The sequence below is a fragment of the Ananas comosus genome, linkage group 18 (genome assembly GCF_001540865.1).
Source record: "Ananas comosus cultivar F153 linkage group 18, ASM154086v1, whole genome shotgun sequence".
In the NCBI taxonomy this organism is placed as follows: Eukaryota; Viridiplantae; Streptophyta; class Magnoliopsida; order Poales; family Bromeliaceae; genus Ananas; species Ananas comosus.
This window is the reverse complement of record NC_033638.1, coordinates 10,345,903-10,360,910: the sequence shown is the minus strand read 5'-3', so window position 1 is coordinate 10,360,910 and position 15,008 is coordinate 10,345,903. Positions and strand designations below refer to the sequence as shown.

Genomic DNA, 15,008 nt, shown 5'->3' with positions numbered 1-15,008 from the left:
TGTTTCCTCTCTTCATCTTTATCCTAGCTTTATATATGATCCCAGATGGCTATGAACTTACAAATTCATCTACTTGTTGGAGAGGCGCAAATCCAAAATGAAGGGATAAGCGAGCGAGCGAGCGACATGCGAGAGAGGTGGCGTCCATGCACGCCATGGCCATCTCCCTTGCTTCCACGTTGGCTTCACTTGGTTGGTCTTTTTGACTCTCTCCTACAGTGTTCAAGTATCCTTCGCCAATTAAGTAGATATATAGAGATATCAATGGCCCGCATCGGCCCAACTAAGCCCAGTCCAAGTCAACCAAGTATATGCACAGCCCAAATAAAATATGTCCCACATGCATTGTCATAACCAAAGAAACTTAAACTTTTATTCATCGCAATTCGTACATGAAGTATATGTCATAATGATAACACAAAAACACAAACGCACACGTCACACTATCCCTATGGTTTTACTAGGAACCCTCACGCTTATATATCGAGAGGAAAATAGAAGGGATAAATCTCGTAGCGTGCGATGCAACTACTGTACAAAACCTGGCACCCCTGCCGAAACCTGCAATACTCCCGGAGCATCCCCACCGCCGACGAGAGGCACTGCGCGCACATCAACGGCTGGAGATCGCGCGTGCACTGCGCGAGCCCGTATATCGTGACGTCGATCGCGTCGAACCGCTCCTCCTCCGTCCCGAACCCCGCCCCCGCCCCGCCCGCGCGCGCCGCCGCCCTCCCCATCACCGTCCCCGCCGCCGCGTCGAACGCCTCGGGATTCGTGGCGTTCTGCGTGTTGACGAGGATCGTGGCGAGGCCGAAGTCGGCGGCGCCCGCGAAGTCGACGCCGACTTCGTACCGCGCGAAGCAGTAGTCGTACCACACCCGCGCGTCGCCCTCGCCCGGACACGTGGCAGGCAGCCGCCGCGCCGCGTCGGCGAGGCACGCGGAGCAGTCGCGCGCGTCCACGTCGCCCCTACATTGCGCGAGCCCGTATACTTTCTCGCTGCGGACGCCTCCATAGGAGGAGATCGCGAAGCCTCCCGCCGACGCCCTTGCGACGAGATCTGCGAGCACGTAGCTGATATCATTAGAGAGAGTTGTATTACCGTTGGTGTCGTTTAAGCCCTTGCCACAGTAATGGGCGATTGGGCCCGCAGAGAAACATGAAGAGAACAATAAGGAGAGAGAGAAACTGAGGAGGAGATCATGGTATTTTGATGTCATTTTTCGATATTATATTTGGTATGTTTTGGATCGATGTGTAAGCTTAATTATGTGTTTGTGCACCCACTATATATATATGATTCATATTGAGCTACTTGTATATAGTATATATAGGGATTGAGTAATGAATGGTGCATTGTCCCAGTCATATTTGACCATTGATTGGTTCTATTTTGATGAGTAGAGAGAGAGAGAGAGAGAGAGAGATCTGTATGCATGGGATTAATAATTCGAGATGGGTGTTTATGGTGGCTGACATGTTAAGCAATAGCTAGTGTCCAGAGCTACGAACTTGGTCAATTTTCTAGATTAATATGACTCTCTTTTTTTAAAAGATGAGAGAACACAGCCCACACTAATTGACATGATAATGTTAGGTTAGTATGCATGATATGTATTATAATATATATATATATATACACTACAACAGAATTAGATTATAGGGACACGTGTTTGGGACACTTTTGTGTGAGTGTCCCATTTATACCAAAACTTTTAAAAAAATCTACTAATGCCTAAATATAAAGTCTAATCTAATCAAAAATAAAAGGTTACTTTATTCAACCCACCCCACGCAACCCATTCGGCCCGATTAAAAACATAAATGAAAAAGAAAAAAAAAATCGATTACCATTTCCCCTTCTTCCCTTACTCAATCGACTGAAATCCTAGATGAAGATCCCTTCCTCTCGTCCTCCTCCGCCACCGTAGCGAACGAGGTAGAGTTCCGGCGGTTGCTAAATACTTAAATAAATATTGATAAATTAGCAGCACTCTTTTTAGGTTATAGCAACACTCTTTAGCTGTCACTATATACCTAGCGACCCCACATATAGCAACACTTTTTAAAAGTGTCGGTAATTTAGCCAGCAGCACTTTTTTTTAACCTGTACCGACATTTAAAAGTGTCGCTATAGACTGTTTTTGTTGTAGTGATATATATAGAATTGAGCTAGAATTCTTTTAAAAGCACCACCTCTTTGGTGCTTCTAAGTTTTTAGTCCTTTGATCTACTCCTTGATTATTAATAGCCTTTGGATCAAACACTATTCCACCTACCACCATCTACCATCATCATCCCAACCCTATATTTTTTCATCCAATGCCTTAAAACTCAAAAGCACCACCTCTTTGGTACTTGTAGAAGTATCCTAGCTCAACTCTCTCTCACTCACTCTCTCTCTCTCTCTCTCTCTCTCTCTCTCTCTCTNAAGGGGCTCAAAATCAACGGCTGAAAATAAAAATCTTACAAAACGTGATGACATTAAAATTTTAGATCAAAGATATTGATCTTGTTTTATATAGTATAAAGAATTTTCTATCAAAATTTTACGTGATTTGGGTATTTCTACACTGTTAAACTTGCAAACAGCTCACTACGACCATTAAAATTATTAATTTTGAGCCCCTTCGATCACAAGGCAAACGATATCGAAAAATCATAAAATTTATTTTCTAGGTACTTCAAATACTCTAGATCAAGTTTAACGGAGCCGATTGACGATTCAAAATTCGCAACATCAAAAATAACCTGAAAGTATGGAGGGCTCCGTACTTTCAAAAGCATAGTAGCCTTACTCTATATATATATATATATATATATATATATTGGGGGTTCGGACCAATTCTTGCATACATTGCTTTTCAATATAGTGGTAGGCGAACTAATTAAATTAACATGCATGGTTGATTGGTTCATAATGTAGACATTTTTACCTTTTGTGCGTTTTAAGCTCCCTCCCCATGTGAGTGCCAAAAATTTAGTTGATAATAAAACCAAACTGCATAAATGGTTTAGTCCCAACCAATCTGAAACATCGTAAATTGTTGATTTTAGATTGTCTCTTTGCTTAATTTCCCACTTTTGTTTCGAATTTTTCAATATCCAATAAATTAGTTCCTTTAGAGAAATGCACGCGCATCTTTCATCAAGTACTTGCCCTTGTCTTTAAGCTTTAATTTACATGGCTTATGTGGATCATGCAATATTATTACGTACATTAGACACTAAGTTTGGTTGAGGATATATATTAGTCTCATATCAAATAAAAATCGAAATGTTGATTTATATATGACGTGAGATCGACGCTTTTCAACCTATCAACCTAATAGTAGACTCAAGCGCTTTAATAAAATACATACCACAGTTTGGTTCACGTACATCGCTTTTGTTTTTCACCTAGTTTTTTTTTTTATTATTTAACCTTTTTTAAGTTTGATTTTTTCACCTATTAGTTTAAGCTTTATATTACATCTGATCTCATAATCTAACTGAAATAGGAAAAGTGTAGGTTCTCAACAGTGTGCTATTCCATATCACTGCCATTATGAGTAGAAGACATTAAAAACAAAATTAATTATTTACATTAATAAATAGAAAAAAGAAAGGAAAAAAGTGCTAAGGAGGGATCCCTTCATAAGCTTAGAAATCATTGTAATTATGAAACTCTTTGATCAATGGATGTGGCCTATAGGGTTTCTTTCACCCCCAACCAAAAAAAAAAAAAAAAAAAAAAAACTTTTATCAATACCTCTGGACTTGTAAGGATAACGGATGGGTCCTAGGCCCAGTATCCGGCCCAATGCGTAGCACGCGGCCCCACCACAATGCACGGTACGACATAAGCAGGGGATACTCAGCTTGCGATCTCAGCTGTTAAAACACGGATGGCTGTGATCACTTGATCGGGCCTTCGAGACACAAAACGACAAACCCCCGCAGCGCCGCGTGTCAGAGGAATAGGGATAACCCTGTGTAACGTTGTATACCGAGACGTGGGCCCACACCGTGGGCTCCACTTGCGGTGACCTGTCACCTTCCCAGCAACCGTGACATATAACCGCTGCATGGAAACCGCGCCTCGTTGAGCTACGCATGATAAGTAAATGAAGAACGAACCAAATGGAACGAAAAGGTGAGGGGGCGTTTCGGATCAAACCACGAGGGTTTTGCGGAGAATAACGAGGGAGCGGCGAACGAACATAAGGGGGCGGAGGGGGCGAGAAATTGGCTAAGACGGGGGAGTTAGGGCGCTCGGATTCGATCGAAACCCTAGGGTTTTGCGTGGCGAGCTAGGGTTTGCCTGCCATGTCTGCGGGCGTCTGCGGGAAGCGCCTAGGGTTTGAGGAAATCTTCGGATCGCCCTCGCCGTCCTCGTCGGCGAAGAGGCCTCGCTGCTCCCGCTACGGTTCCCCCGTGCGATCCCCGGATTTGGCCCTCGGATCCGAGGATAAGGTCTCCTTTCTCCTCAGCTTGTTTCCTTCCATGGATCGGGAGGTAAGTCATCGATTTGATATGAATACACTTGTTTCTACCTCGATTTCGATTCGTTGATTTGGTTAATTAATCTCTGAATCAAGTTGTTTGGTTTGTGATTTGTATGTTGATGTTAGTTTTCTGATTTGAAATCCGAGTGAGAGATATTCAGCTTGAGAAGTGTAGGAACATATGTGTAGTTTATTTCCCAATTACTTCCAATTTTTGCGATTTCAAAAACTACATTTAGTCTCTTTAGATCTTGCATAATTGGGAAAGATACCCTTTTGAGTAAGTATATTGATAGGATTAATTTAGTGAGAATTACCTATCTTGCTTGTAAATTGAAGTCATTTACTGGAAATCGCAGTAAAGTGTGTATGAAGTCATCTTGTAATGGTGTTTGATGTAGTTAGGATCTGTTTTGTATCGTGTAGTTGTTGTGACTTGAGAACAATAGCTCATTCACTTTTCCTATAATGCCATTTTCTTTTTTCACTTAAATTTCCTTTTGTCAGATTATCAGCCAGTGCCTATCATCTTCTTAGGTCCTGCATTGGATGTTGTACGTGATTGAAGCTATGTCTGAATATTTTTTGTCGAGCAAGTGATGCCCTCGCTAGTGCTTTGGGTTTTGGGATGCTGTTGTGTTTGTTCATTGATAATTGCGTCCTATGCAGTTTCATTTTAGTTCTGAATTAAATTATCCTATTTGTTAATGATTATTGGTTTGATACTTGAATTTATTTTGTAGGTCATCGAGAGTGTTCTAAATAACCATGACCACAAAATAGATGATGCCATCAAGAGCCTCCACGCTCTGTGCCTCGGTGATGGTGCTGCTAGGAACGATTTAACTGGTCTTAATGATTTAACTGCACTTAACTCAATGCTCATGCCAAATGACAATCCTACTGATAGTAAGAAAACTGGTTTTAAAATATTAGATGGTTTATTGATGAATCTGATGATACCAAACTATGCAGTATCCTTGTATGTAACGTAGTTTATGCCCTTTCTATCTATGAACACCCCAGGTGGTATGAATTCAGAGAGAACTGAACAGCATGTGGAAAGCACTCATGCTGTGAATGTGAACTCTGGAGAGAGTATGCTTCAGAATAGGGCTGCTTGGGTTGATATGTTTGTCCAAGAAATGATGAATGCCTCAGATTGGGATGATGTTAGAGGCCGTGCTATGAAATTCTTGGAAGCATTTGAAAGAAATGTTGTTGAGAATGCCACCGCATCAGCAGAGGTAGATAATCTTATACGAGGCTTATGTACATGACTCTGTGTGTCCCTGCAAATTTGCTTATTTACATATTTCCCCTGTAAAATATGAAATTTCATACATATTCCTTGAAGGTGCATTTTCTTACAGAATGGACCCTTTTGCCTTGTTTAGCACTTCTGTTTCCCTTTTTTTGTCTAACTCAAGTTTATTTGATGGAGTGTGCAGGCGGAATGCATACTACTTGCTATCTCTGTCTATATCGTTTATTTGACAACAAAAAATGAAAACATCTTAGTTACTCTTTAATTTTTCACTTCTTTTTCCTAAGAAGACTCACAAGCTAACCAACAATGACAAGAATAGATAAGTCCATCTTCCTGAGCACCGATATCTAAGAATTTGAATTGGAAAAGAAAAAAATAGGCCAAAGTACTAAACAAAATCTCTTATGAAGTTGGCAAGTCATGCAATTGATGAAGTTGGTTTTATATAAGAAAAAAGATTTAAAGAGTAGCTTTTTTTAAGTAATATTATGAATGTTAGAAATTTTTTTTTAAAGGGCTATATACGTTCATATCTTTTTTGCAGGGTTAAACTTCCTAGTTATCTCCATTCTTAGAAGGGTTTGTGCGGAAGCTCAACTTTTTCTGCTCCTTTAATAGTATCTACTCTTATCTTGGCTAATTGTGATTAGGATGAAGCTAATTCTCTCAAGGAGCAGCTGCAATGTTTAATACGAGACAACCAAATCCTGAAGAAAGCTGTTGCTATTCAGCATGAACGCAATTTGGAGCATGAGGAGAAGGTAAAGGAAGTGCAACAATTGAAGCTTATTATAAGCCAATACCAAGAGCAAGTTCGTAATCTTGAGGTAACTAAAAATGATTCATAGGACTCTAGAATTGCCAATCACCACTATCATGCTGTGGATAACCATAAAGCTGTTCTTGTGGAATAATTTTAACTATAGGAATGAAGCTAGGTAGAGAAGTAGCTTCATTTCAATGCATTTTATCTAGAGTTCATTTGGTCTGTTATCATCTGAATCACTAATGGGTACTTCATTTGGCAGATGACCAACTATACACTAAAGGTACATCTACAAAAGGCACAGGAGGCCAATTCGATTCCAAATCATTTCCACCCAGACATATTCTAAAAAAGAAAAAAACCGCCTTAAGCAGTTGTATTATTGATTTTAAAGTATAAGCACCAAAAGTATAATAACGCCAAATGCCAAATGCCAAATGCCAAATGCCAATCGTCCTCATCGGCATCCGTGTCCCCTATATATCCTGATCAGGTACGACTGGTGAAAGGTGTCTCTAAAGAGGAGTTGAGCTTTGTAATTTACATCAGTCGACTTGTTTCCATCCGCTTGTTGCAGTAATAGTCTTTTGCATTTGTATTATTTTTGCTTTATTTAACCGAGTTAGGTAAGTAGTGGCTTCAATGCGAAGTATAAGAATGTGATCAATTATTGTTTCAGCTAAGCTATCATATTTTGTTGCTTTATGATCTTATAATTACATCTAAGCTATTAGCCTGATCTATGTCTTCATAATGTGGGTATTTTAGTTAGTAATTTTAGTCGGTAGACCCAATACAAGTCTTTTATTGATTTTCCTGGACTCGACTGCTGATCGTTGTGTTGTATTTTTAATGTTGTAACCGTTGGTGTGGACTTGGGCCGAAATAAATGATCTTGGCCTGGCATTTAGAAGGGAGTGAATGGGTTCATCTGATGATTATGTGAGTTGTGGTACCTAAAATTGATGCACAAGCAAGTATTCCCAGAATATTTTAAGGCATGGCTGTGTTATTGTGGCCCATGGATCTTTTTTGCTTTTACGTTAAAATAACACTTCTTTATACTACTGCGATCGCTGGATATTCATTGGTCTACCAAAACCTGAAGGAATTAGATCTTTGTTTTTCCCAAGTACACATGCAGTTTCGCTTAGTAACATGTTTGCTCCATTTGCTCCATTTTGCTCTTGATGTGAAAGGCTTTTTGTGAAACTAAAGTGGTAACGTGTCTGATTCTTAATAACTACTGTGAGTCCGTGAAGTAGCTTGTATTTACGAAATAAGAAATTTTGTCTTCATATGAAGTGTGTGTTTCGGTGGAGCCGTAACAAAAGGCACGACAGGTTTTTTAGCAAATTTTTTTCCCACATCTTCAAAGCTTTCTAGCAATATTTTTTTCCACATCTTCAAAGCTTTCTATAGAAGATTCTACATTGAGTAATTAGGAAAGTTATTTTTCTTTCGCATTGGAGGAAAAATTTTGGATTTTAAAACTTATTGACTATCGGATTATTTGTGTTTCTAATACTCAGACACTTCGAAAAGCTTGACCAGGTCAAGGTGGGCGGCACAGTTGTTTTATTATTCTTTTTCGTTGGAAAAAATGTGGGGATATTATTTAAGTCGGGAGTACAAACATTTTCAATCCCCCATTAAATGATGTGGTAATGGTATATTTGCTTTACTGAAAGTAAAAATAGGTTGAAATTTTTTTTGGTTGTAAACATTTATTTTTATTATTAGGTCTGATGTAAATAAATTCTTCCACACCTTTTCAAAATATCATCATTTATTTTGTCTTAAATAGCGTCAAAATCAATTACGAAAGAAAAATAGTAAAAAAAAAATTAACTGTTATAAGTTTTCCATCTTTCATATGCTAGTATAGTATTGAAAATTTCAATAAAATAAATTTAAAACTAATTACAGTTCTAAAGTAATTAATTTTTTAACAAAAAATAATTAAAAAAATAATTATCTGAATTTTAGTTCAGTTAAAATTTATTTTTTACCTCTAAATTATTTAGGAGCAAACAAATAGGCCACATAGAGAAACAGGCTAAAGCTGTGTCGAACAGAGTCCTCTTCATAGGTAAAAAACATAGCTTGACCCACTGCGACCAGTATCGTACAAATTATTAATACGTCATGTTACCTAACATCATTTGCACAACTCATTTATGGAGCTCAACATCGTGCGCCCACCTCCATGCACGATCCCAATTGGAAAACATCTCCATATTAAAACCCCACGATTTACGAGTCGCACGTTATAGGATCATCATTTGCTCCATCAGAACACGTGGCACTATCCTGTTTGTTGTTTGTGTTTCGTTAAATGTCTAATCACACCAACCAAAATAATACCCAACCTATTAGTAACATAAACCCTCTTGAACTAAATTTGTGAAACATGAGTTATAGAGGATCTGTTTCCTACTACAAATTGATCCTCGATAATATTCGCCTTTGGTGCGACTAGATGAACGATGGATCTTAATCCACGTCATCATACTCGTACTAACTAAAGAGAAACGGCCTGCTGCGCCTGGTGTACGCGTGCATCTCATGAGCCACATTTGATATGTGATAATAAAGGCCTGAAATTTAATATATATAGCTTGTTTGGTTTAAGGCACATCTAATATTAGTATGCGAAAAAAATTCTCAATTTTATAGTAGGATTAAGAAAAATATACTGTAATCGACTCATTGTGATATTAAGAAAGTCTTATTACGTATTGAAACGAATAAAGTATTTTTTTATCATACATTCCCACTTAATGCTCGAGTATATATAATTTTAAATTCTCAATTGCATCCTTTATAGAATTTTTAAGTGTGAGCTGGTGCATGGTGCACCAGGTGCATGCAACAATTTCTTCTTAGTAGGTCGATGTCATCATCAGATAAGTTTACTCATCCAACGGTCTCCATCAAAAGCACTAATACTATGGGGAATCATCTCAGCCGTTCGCTCCACTCGGTGGGTCAAATGATACTCCTTGGCTCCAGCTCATCGGTTTTAGCCGCACTACACTTATTACCATATGTCCATATTATGCAGAAAAAATTCGGATACCTTTAAAACGACCTATCAATACTATCCAAAATCCCCAACTTTCCCCACGTTAACGAACATTTCCCCTTCTCTTAATCCCATCGAATTGCTTACTAAACCCTAGAGATCTCCTCATCAATCAAGGTAATTTCCTGTGTTTTTTTCGCATTTTTAATCATTAGTTAAGGTATAGATTTGGATCTGAAGTCGAGATCTCGAATCGTTGAGGCATCGTTCTCGAGTTGTCCTTTGCTTCAATTACAAGCGTAATATTTGTGTCGACCCCGAATAAATATATGCGATTTTTTTTTTGGTGTGTGTGTGTGTGTGTGTGTGTGTGTGTGAGGTTTGATGATTAATTATTCCGGTTGGTAAGGTTTTCATTGGGTATATATAGGGTCCCGGATCTGAAGGGGCTTGTTGTGAGTGAATTGATTTGTTCTCTTCAGATTAAACAAAGAGATTTTGTACCATTTGTGAGTATTTTGTGTATATTAATGTTTAGAGATAGTAGTTTTATCAGAACTTCGGACTGTTTACTGCAATTCTCTTTTTAATTTTCTGAATTTTGTTTCAATGTAAGATAGATCTAAAGAGATCAGGCTTGGTTGCAGATCTGTTGATTGAGAAGAAGCTGCAACAATGGCGAAGGAATCGGCAAATGGGGAGCAGAAGATCACGAGGCCGCCTCCGACCCCGTCGCCTCTCCGCTTCTCTAAATTTTTCCAGGTAAGTTTTATTCAGTATGGTCCCAATTATAGTTCTCTGATATTGATTTCCATATTAAGCAACTTCTAATGTCTATGTGTATTATTCTTTCATGCATGCTCACACACAATAGTAACTATCTGCAAAGCTAGATCTCTATAGCTAGAAAGTTTGTTATTTTGCATGAATTCGAGTTGGATAGGAGTGGATCTGGATGATCTGAAAATCGCTTTGATTTCTCATTTATCATATATTCTCCATCTGTGACAGGCCAATTTGCGGATACTGGTTACAGGAGGAGCTGGATTCATTGGGTCCCATTTGGTGGATAAGTTGATGGAGAATGAAAAGCATGAGGTCTTAATCTTCTTTTGTTTTGTATGGTTTCCTACTGATATTGATGCTTATCATTAGAAAATGTTACTTTTATCAGTATTATATGACGGTTATGTTCGAGAATTCTATAGAATTTTCTGTAAAGAAACAGTTTTTGTTCTTTCTTGTCAAGCAAATGTGGCACATCCAACAATTTGTAGGGTTTCACTAAGGGCATGTTCGGATGTTGAAGCAAGTTTTACCGTAAATCCATGTGTATTGAGGTTTTCCTTTAATAATTGGGGCTTAAGAGTTTGACCTTTAGCATATTCGGAAGCGTAGTAATTTTGAATCTTCAGGACAGTAGATTCAGTTTAAGAATCGATCCATTTTATCATAAATAATTTGGATCACTTGCACATGGTCATCTCTTCTTCTCGACAGCTAACTCCCATATAATGATATAACTGGCTTTGGATTTCCTTTGTAGAAAATTCTGTCTATGATGCACATGGATCTGTATTGAGATGCTGATATACAGTTTCCACTGTTCTTTTTTATTTTCTTTTTTAATCCTGATTTTATCATCACCTTAAAGAATTGGCTTACACTCATCGGAAGTTTGTGGAATGACTGGTCCAAATCTTTCTTATTTAACTTCCTTAGTAATTGACTATCTCGAAAAGGATGTTATCTTGCAATGAAATTATAAAATTGGTTGAAATGCCCAAGCATCGTATTTTGTTTTACAGTCCTTTCTTCCTTAATATTTTGCACTCACTTGTTTTTCCATCTTTAATGTATCTAGGTCATTGTCGTGGATAACTTTTTCACTGGATCGAAAGACAACCTTAGAAAATGGATTGGCCATCCAAGATTTGAGCTCATCCGACATGGTAATTCATATGTTCACATTTTGAAGCAACTGATTTTGTTCATATTAATGAATGGCCAGCAAACCAAATTATAGACTTTAACAAGGACTTTCTCGTGGATGGATGCCCTGGGAGCATTTGTTGACGCATCCCTTTTGCATTCTTCTGAGTGTGCAATGCACTTTTATGTTAGGGTTATTTGAGAATAACAATATTATTTCTACTTGTCTTTCAGATGTTACGCAACCGTTGCTAGTGGAGGTTGATCAAATCTATCATCTTGCTTGCCCTGCTTCTCCGATATTTTATAAATACAATCCTGTGAAGGTGTGTATTATTCCCTACCAATAACATTATTATGATACAGATAAAATGCATTGTGTTGTTTTATCACTGAAGGAAGGATTATACAACAGTCAAATTCTAAGAGTCAACCTGAAAATACTTGTTTTCCATCAATAATTGGTCTTAAATAAGGCTGATAAGTTGAAAATTGGTGCTACAGACCATAAAGACCAATGTGATCGGCACACTAAATATGCTGGGCCTTGCGAAGAGGGTTGGTGCACGGTAGGAATATTCCCCTTCATTGTTTTACTTCTTCTAGGATGATATCTATAAATCTGCTATTATTTGTTTCTTTTCTTTTCTTTTTTTTTTCTTTTTTCACACATAGGATCTTACTTACCTCAACCTCTGAGGTTTATGGTGATCCTCTTGAGCATCCTCAGAAGGAAGAGTACTGGGGCAATGTCAACCCCATTGGTATGCCAAATTTGTATAAGTAGCTATATAGCTTGTGTTATGCTCTATATATTTTCCTCAAAGAGTATTTAAATAACACTTCTCTTAGTATCTCTAACTGTTGACTTTTTTCCTGTTTGCAGGAGTTAGGAGCTGCTACGATGAGGGGAAGCGTGTGGCAGAGACTTTGATGTTTGATTATCATAGGCAGCATGGCATAGGTAAAAGTTTCTCTAGAATTAAAACCTACTGCGAATTTTCTGCTCCCCCTTACTATTCACGTACAGCAGCAAATAATATGTGTTACTTAATGAAAATCTTCTTCTTTGCACAGAAATCCGAATTGCTAGGATTTTCAATACATATGGACCACGCATGAACATTGATGATGGTCGTGTTGTGAGTAACTTCATAGCTCAAGCACTGCGGTAATTTCTACTTTTCTCTTTCCTTTTGGACTCTTTTCTGCATAGCTTTGCAAAGTTATGAAACTTATCTTAGACTTCGTGCTTATGTCTTTTTGTCATTTTGCAGTGGTGAACCCTTGACTGTTCAAGCACCAGGAACACAAACTAGAAGCTTCTGCTTTGTTTCTGACATGGTATATATCCCCTTTCTGAATATCTCATTTATGGTCTCTAGTATCACTTCTTCTTTTTCTCCCAATATTACGTCATTCATCACTTCTTCTTTTTTTTTCCTTCCAATATTACGTCACTCTTGTTCACCATGCTTAGGTTGATGGCCTTATTCGGCTTATGGAAGGGGATAACACAGGACCTATTAACTTGGGGAACCCAGGTAACATTGTTTCTTCGACTTGCACTCTGATTGACCTGTTCTTGGTTGCTAAGATACTTCACTGCTCTCATTGATGAGATCTCAATGGGGACTGCATTATAAGTAATTTAATCCCTTAGTACTTATTGGTGTCTCTAACATGCTGTAGGTGAATTCACCATGATGGAGCTTGCTGAAACTGTCAAGGAGGTTAGTTCCGCTAATCCTTTTCTTCACGTAGTTAATTTTTGGCAAAGCATGTCAGAATATTGAAAACAATTGGCGTAAAAAAATGAAAAAAAAAAATCACTGTGGAATGCAACTTTAAACTCTAATAAAAGAATCGAGAAATAGTCGAAGTTAACTAACTAAATGGTTTTTCCTTGTGTATCGTACCATAACTCAGTTTTCATTCATTCACCATCATCAGAACAATGAAATCATCTGATGGTTTAACTCCAAAGGTTGAATAACAGGAATGATTTGTTCGTGTAAATTTCAGTTGATTGACCCGAATGTACCACTGAAGACAGTGGAGAACACGCCTGATGATCCGCGACAGAGAAAGCCGGACATCTCAAAGGCCAAGGAACTACTCGGATGGGAGCCGAAGATTACCCTGCGCGAGGGTTTGCCGCTCATGGAAGATGATTTCCGGCTGCGGCTCGGTGTGCCAAAGAAGACCAACAAATAAACCCACTTGTTCCGCGGACTACATTGCTGCAGCACATTATGCCGTCCTCCGCCACCATAATAGGCTTCATCGCAATAAGCTATTGGATAGTGGTTTTTATAATAAACACATTACATCGCTAGGATATCCTTAGTTCTTTAAAGGAGGTTTTACGATTACAGATGGAGTTGGTGATCTCAAAAACTGTTTCCTGTGCTTTGGGATTTTCTTCCCCCTTGTTTGGAATTGGTTATAACAGCACCTGCTATTCCTATATATCTCCTTTGATAGTTCTTCTATCAGTTCTACATTTCACTATGTTTTTTGTTTCGAGAAACCTGTAGTTAGTTAATACCCAGTTTGTTAATCTACTATTCCATATGACTAATGATTAGCGTTCAGTCCTTTATCGTTTGGTTGGATTAAATCAATTTTGCGTTTGGATGAAAATTAGGGTATTCATGGGAATAAGAAAAATAACGTTTGGTTAGATAAGATAGAATAAGAATTAAAATGGATAGTTATAAATAAAAAATAATAATATTATTTCTTTCTTTATATTANAAATATAAATAATATGTATTAATATAGTACAATTAATAATTTTATAATAAAAATAATGTATTATAATATATAATATATTATATTTATATAATTTAGTTTTAATTTATTTTATAATTTTAATTAAATTTGAAATTAAGCATTGGAATAGTACTATTCCACCAAAATGGTGGAATAGTACTATTCCACCAAAATGGTGGAATAGTAAAAAGCTTGCTATTCCGGGATAACCGGGAATAGTAAGCTTTGACCGGAATAAAATATCCTGGCAAAAAATGATCCCGTTTGGCGGAATAGCGGGGATAACTTTCGTTTATACGCATGCAATATTTTTTTATAATGAGATGAATGAATCTTAAAAAGTATCGAAGCAATCAAATTACTTCGTCAGTTTAAACACTTCCAGTGAACTTCTGTGCACTCACTACATTCAGTCTCTGTCTATAAATGAAAATGTTGGAGTAAAAGTAAACTAAATTACGCAAATTATTTACAATATATGCAGGTGGCTTCAACTTCTGCAAAATAAAAAACAGATAAATTTTGAAGGATTACTAAATGTAATAATTCACCACCTATGCTGTCACATCATACATAATCCTATCTTAGTGTTCTACTATTCTTCGTTATATTCCTCTTAAACTTCGTTATATGTGTTTTCTTGCCTTTTTCGTTCTGTTATTACTCCTTACATTCTCACTTGTGAATTGTGATTCCTAAACCATGCAATAATATTTTACATAAGTGTCCCTTAAACCACATTAT

The 15,008-nt window shown here is 37.6% G+C and overlaps 3 protein-coding genes across 7 annotated transcripts; 2 read left to right on the top strand and 1 right to left on the bottom strand.

Moving 5' to 3' along the window:
- LOC109723979 (cysteine-rich repeat secretory protein 55-like) lies at positions 443-1,401 on the bottom strand. The gene has a single exon (XM_020252535.1). The coding sequence runs from the start codon at positions 1,221-1,223 to the stop codon at positions 477-479; it is 747 nt and encodes a 248-aa protein (XP_020108124.1). The 5' UTR covers positions 1,224-1,401; the 3' UTR covers positions 443-476.
- Positions 4,120-7,443, top strand: LOC109723978. Of its 2 annotated transcripts, none has more exons than XM_020252534.1 (5): positions 4,120-4,500; positions 5,234-5,399; positions 5,517-5,737; positions 6,411-6,521; positions 6,789-7,443. In XM_020252534.1, the coding sequence occupies exons 1-5, from the start codon at positions 4,312-4,314 to the stop codon at positions 6,873-6,875; spliced, it is 774 nt and encodes a 257-aa protein (XP_020108123.1). In that variant the 5' UTR covers positions 4,120-4,311; the 3' UTR covers positions 6,876-7,443. The 2 variants fall into 2 exon arrangements, with proteins under 2 accessions (XP_020108123.1, XP_020108122.1); XM_020252533.1 differs by having other exon boundaries at positions 4,123-4,500; positions 6,411-6,587.
- On the top strand, positions 9,574-14,070 carry LOC109724295 (UDP-glucuronic acid decarboxylase 6-like). 4 transcript variants are annotated; one of them, XM_020253067.1, is made up of 14 exons: positions 9,577-9,731; positions 9,985-10,063; positions 10,175-10,316; positions 10,566-10,652; positions 11,419-11,506; positions 11,721-11,812; positions 11,991-12,055; positions 12,162-12,250; positions 12,373-12,450; positions 12,564-12,657; positions 12,764-12,830; positions 12,967-13,030; positions 13,179-13,219; positions 13,512-13,960. In XM_020253067.1, exons 3-14 carry the CDS (start codon positions 10,230-10,232, stop codon positions 13,701-13,703), a joined length of 1,044 nt encoding a protein of 347 aa, XP_020108656.1. In that variant the 5' UTR covers positions 9,577-9,731; positions 9,985-10,063; positions 10,175-10,229; the 3' UTR covers positions 13,704-13,960. The 4 variants fall into 4 exon arrangements, with proteins under 4 accessions (XP_020108655.1, XP_020108656.1, XP_020108659.1 ...); XM_020253070.1 differs by having other exon boundaries at positions 9,578-9,731; positions 10,202-10,316; positions 13,512-14,070; XM_020253066.1 differs by lacking the exon at positions 9,985-10,063 and having other exon boundaries at positions 9,574-9,731; positions 10,202-10,316.

What these genes read in the sequence shown, in the direction of transcription:
- LOC109723979 (XM_020252535.1), bottom strand. Translation starts at nt 1,223, where the DNA reads ATGACATCAAAATACCATGATCTCCTCCTCAGTTTCTCTCTCTCCTTA.
- LOC109723978 (XM_020252533.1), top strand. Translation starts at nt 4,312, where the DNA reads ATGTCTGCGGGCGTCTGCGGGAAGCGCCTAGGGTTTGAGGAAATCTTC. An exon ending in TTCCTTCCATGGATCGGGAG is followed by an intron (nt 4,501 to 5,233) that starts GTAAGTCATCGA and finishes TTTATTTTGTAG; the next exon opens with GTCATCGAGAGTGTTCTAAA. An exon ending in AGCAAGTTCGTAATCTTGAG is followed by an intron (nt 6,588 to 6,788) that starts GTAACTAAAAAT and finishes TTCATTTGGCAG; the next exon opens with ATGACCAACTATACACTAAA.
- LOC109724295 (XM_020253070.1), top strand. Translation starts at nt 10,230, where the DNA reads ATGGCGAAGGAATCGGCAAATGGGGAGCAGAAGATCACGAGGCCGCCT. An exon ending in GGGCAATGTCAACCCCATTG is followed by an intron (nt 12,251 to 12,372) that starts GTATGCCAAATT and finishes TCCTGTTTGCAG; the next exon opens with GAGTTAGGAGCTGCTACGAT. An exon ending in TCATAGGCAGCATGGCATAG is followed by an intron (nt 12,451 to 12,563) that starts GTAAAAGTTTCT and finishes TTCTTTGCACAG; the next exon opens with AAATCCGAATTGCTAGGATT.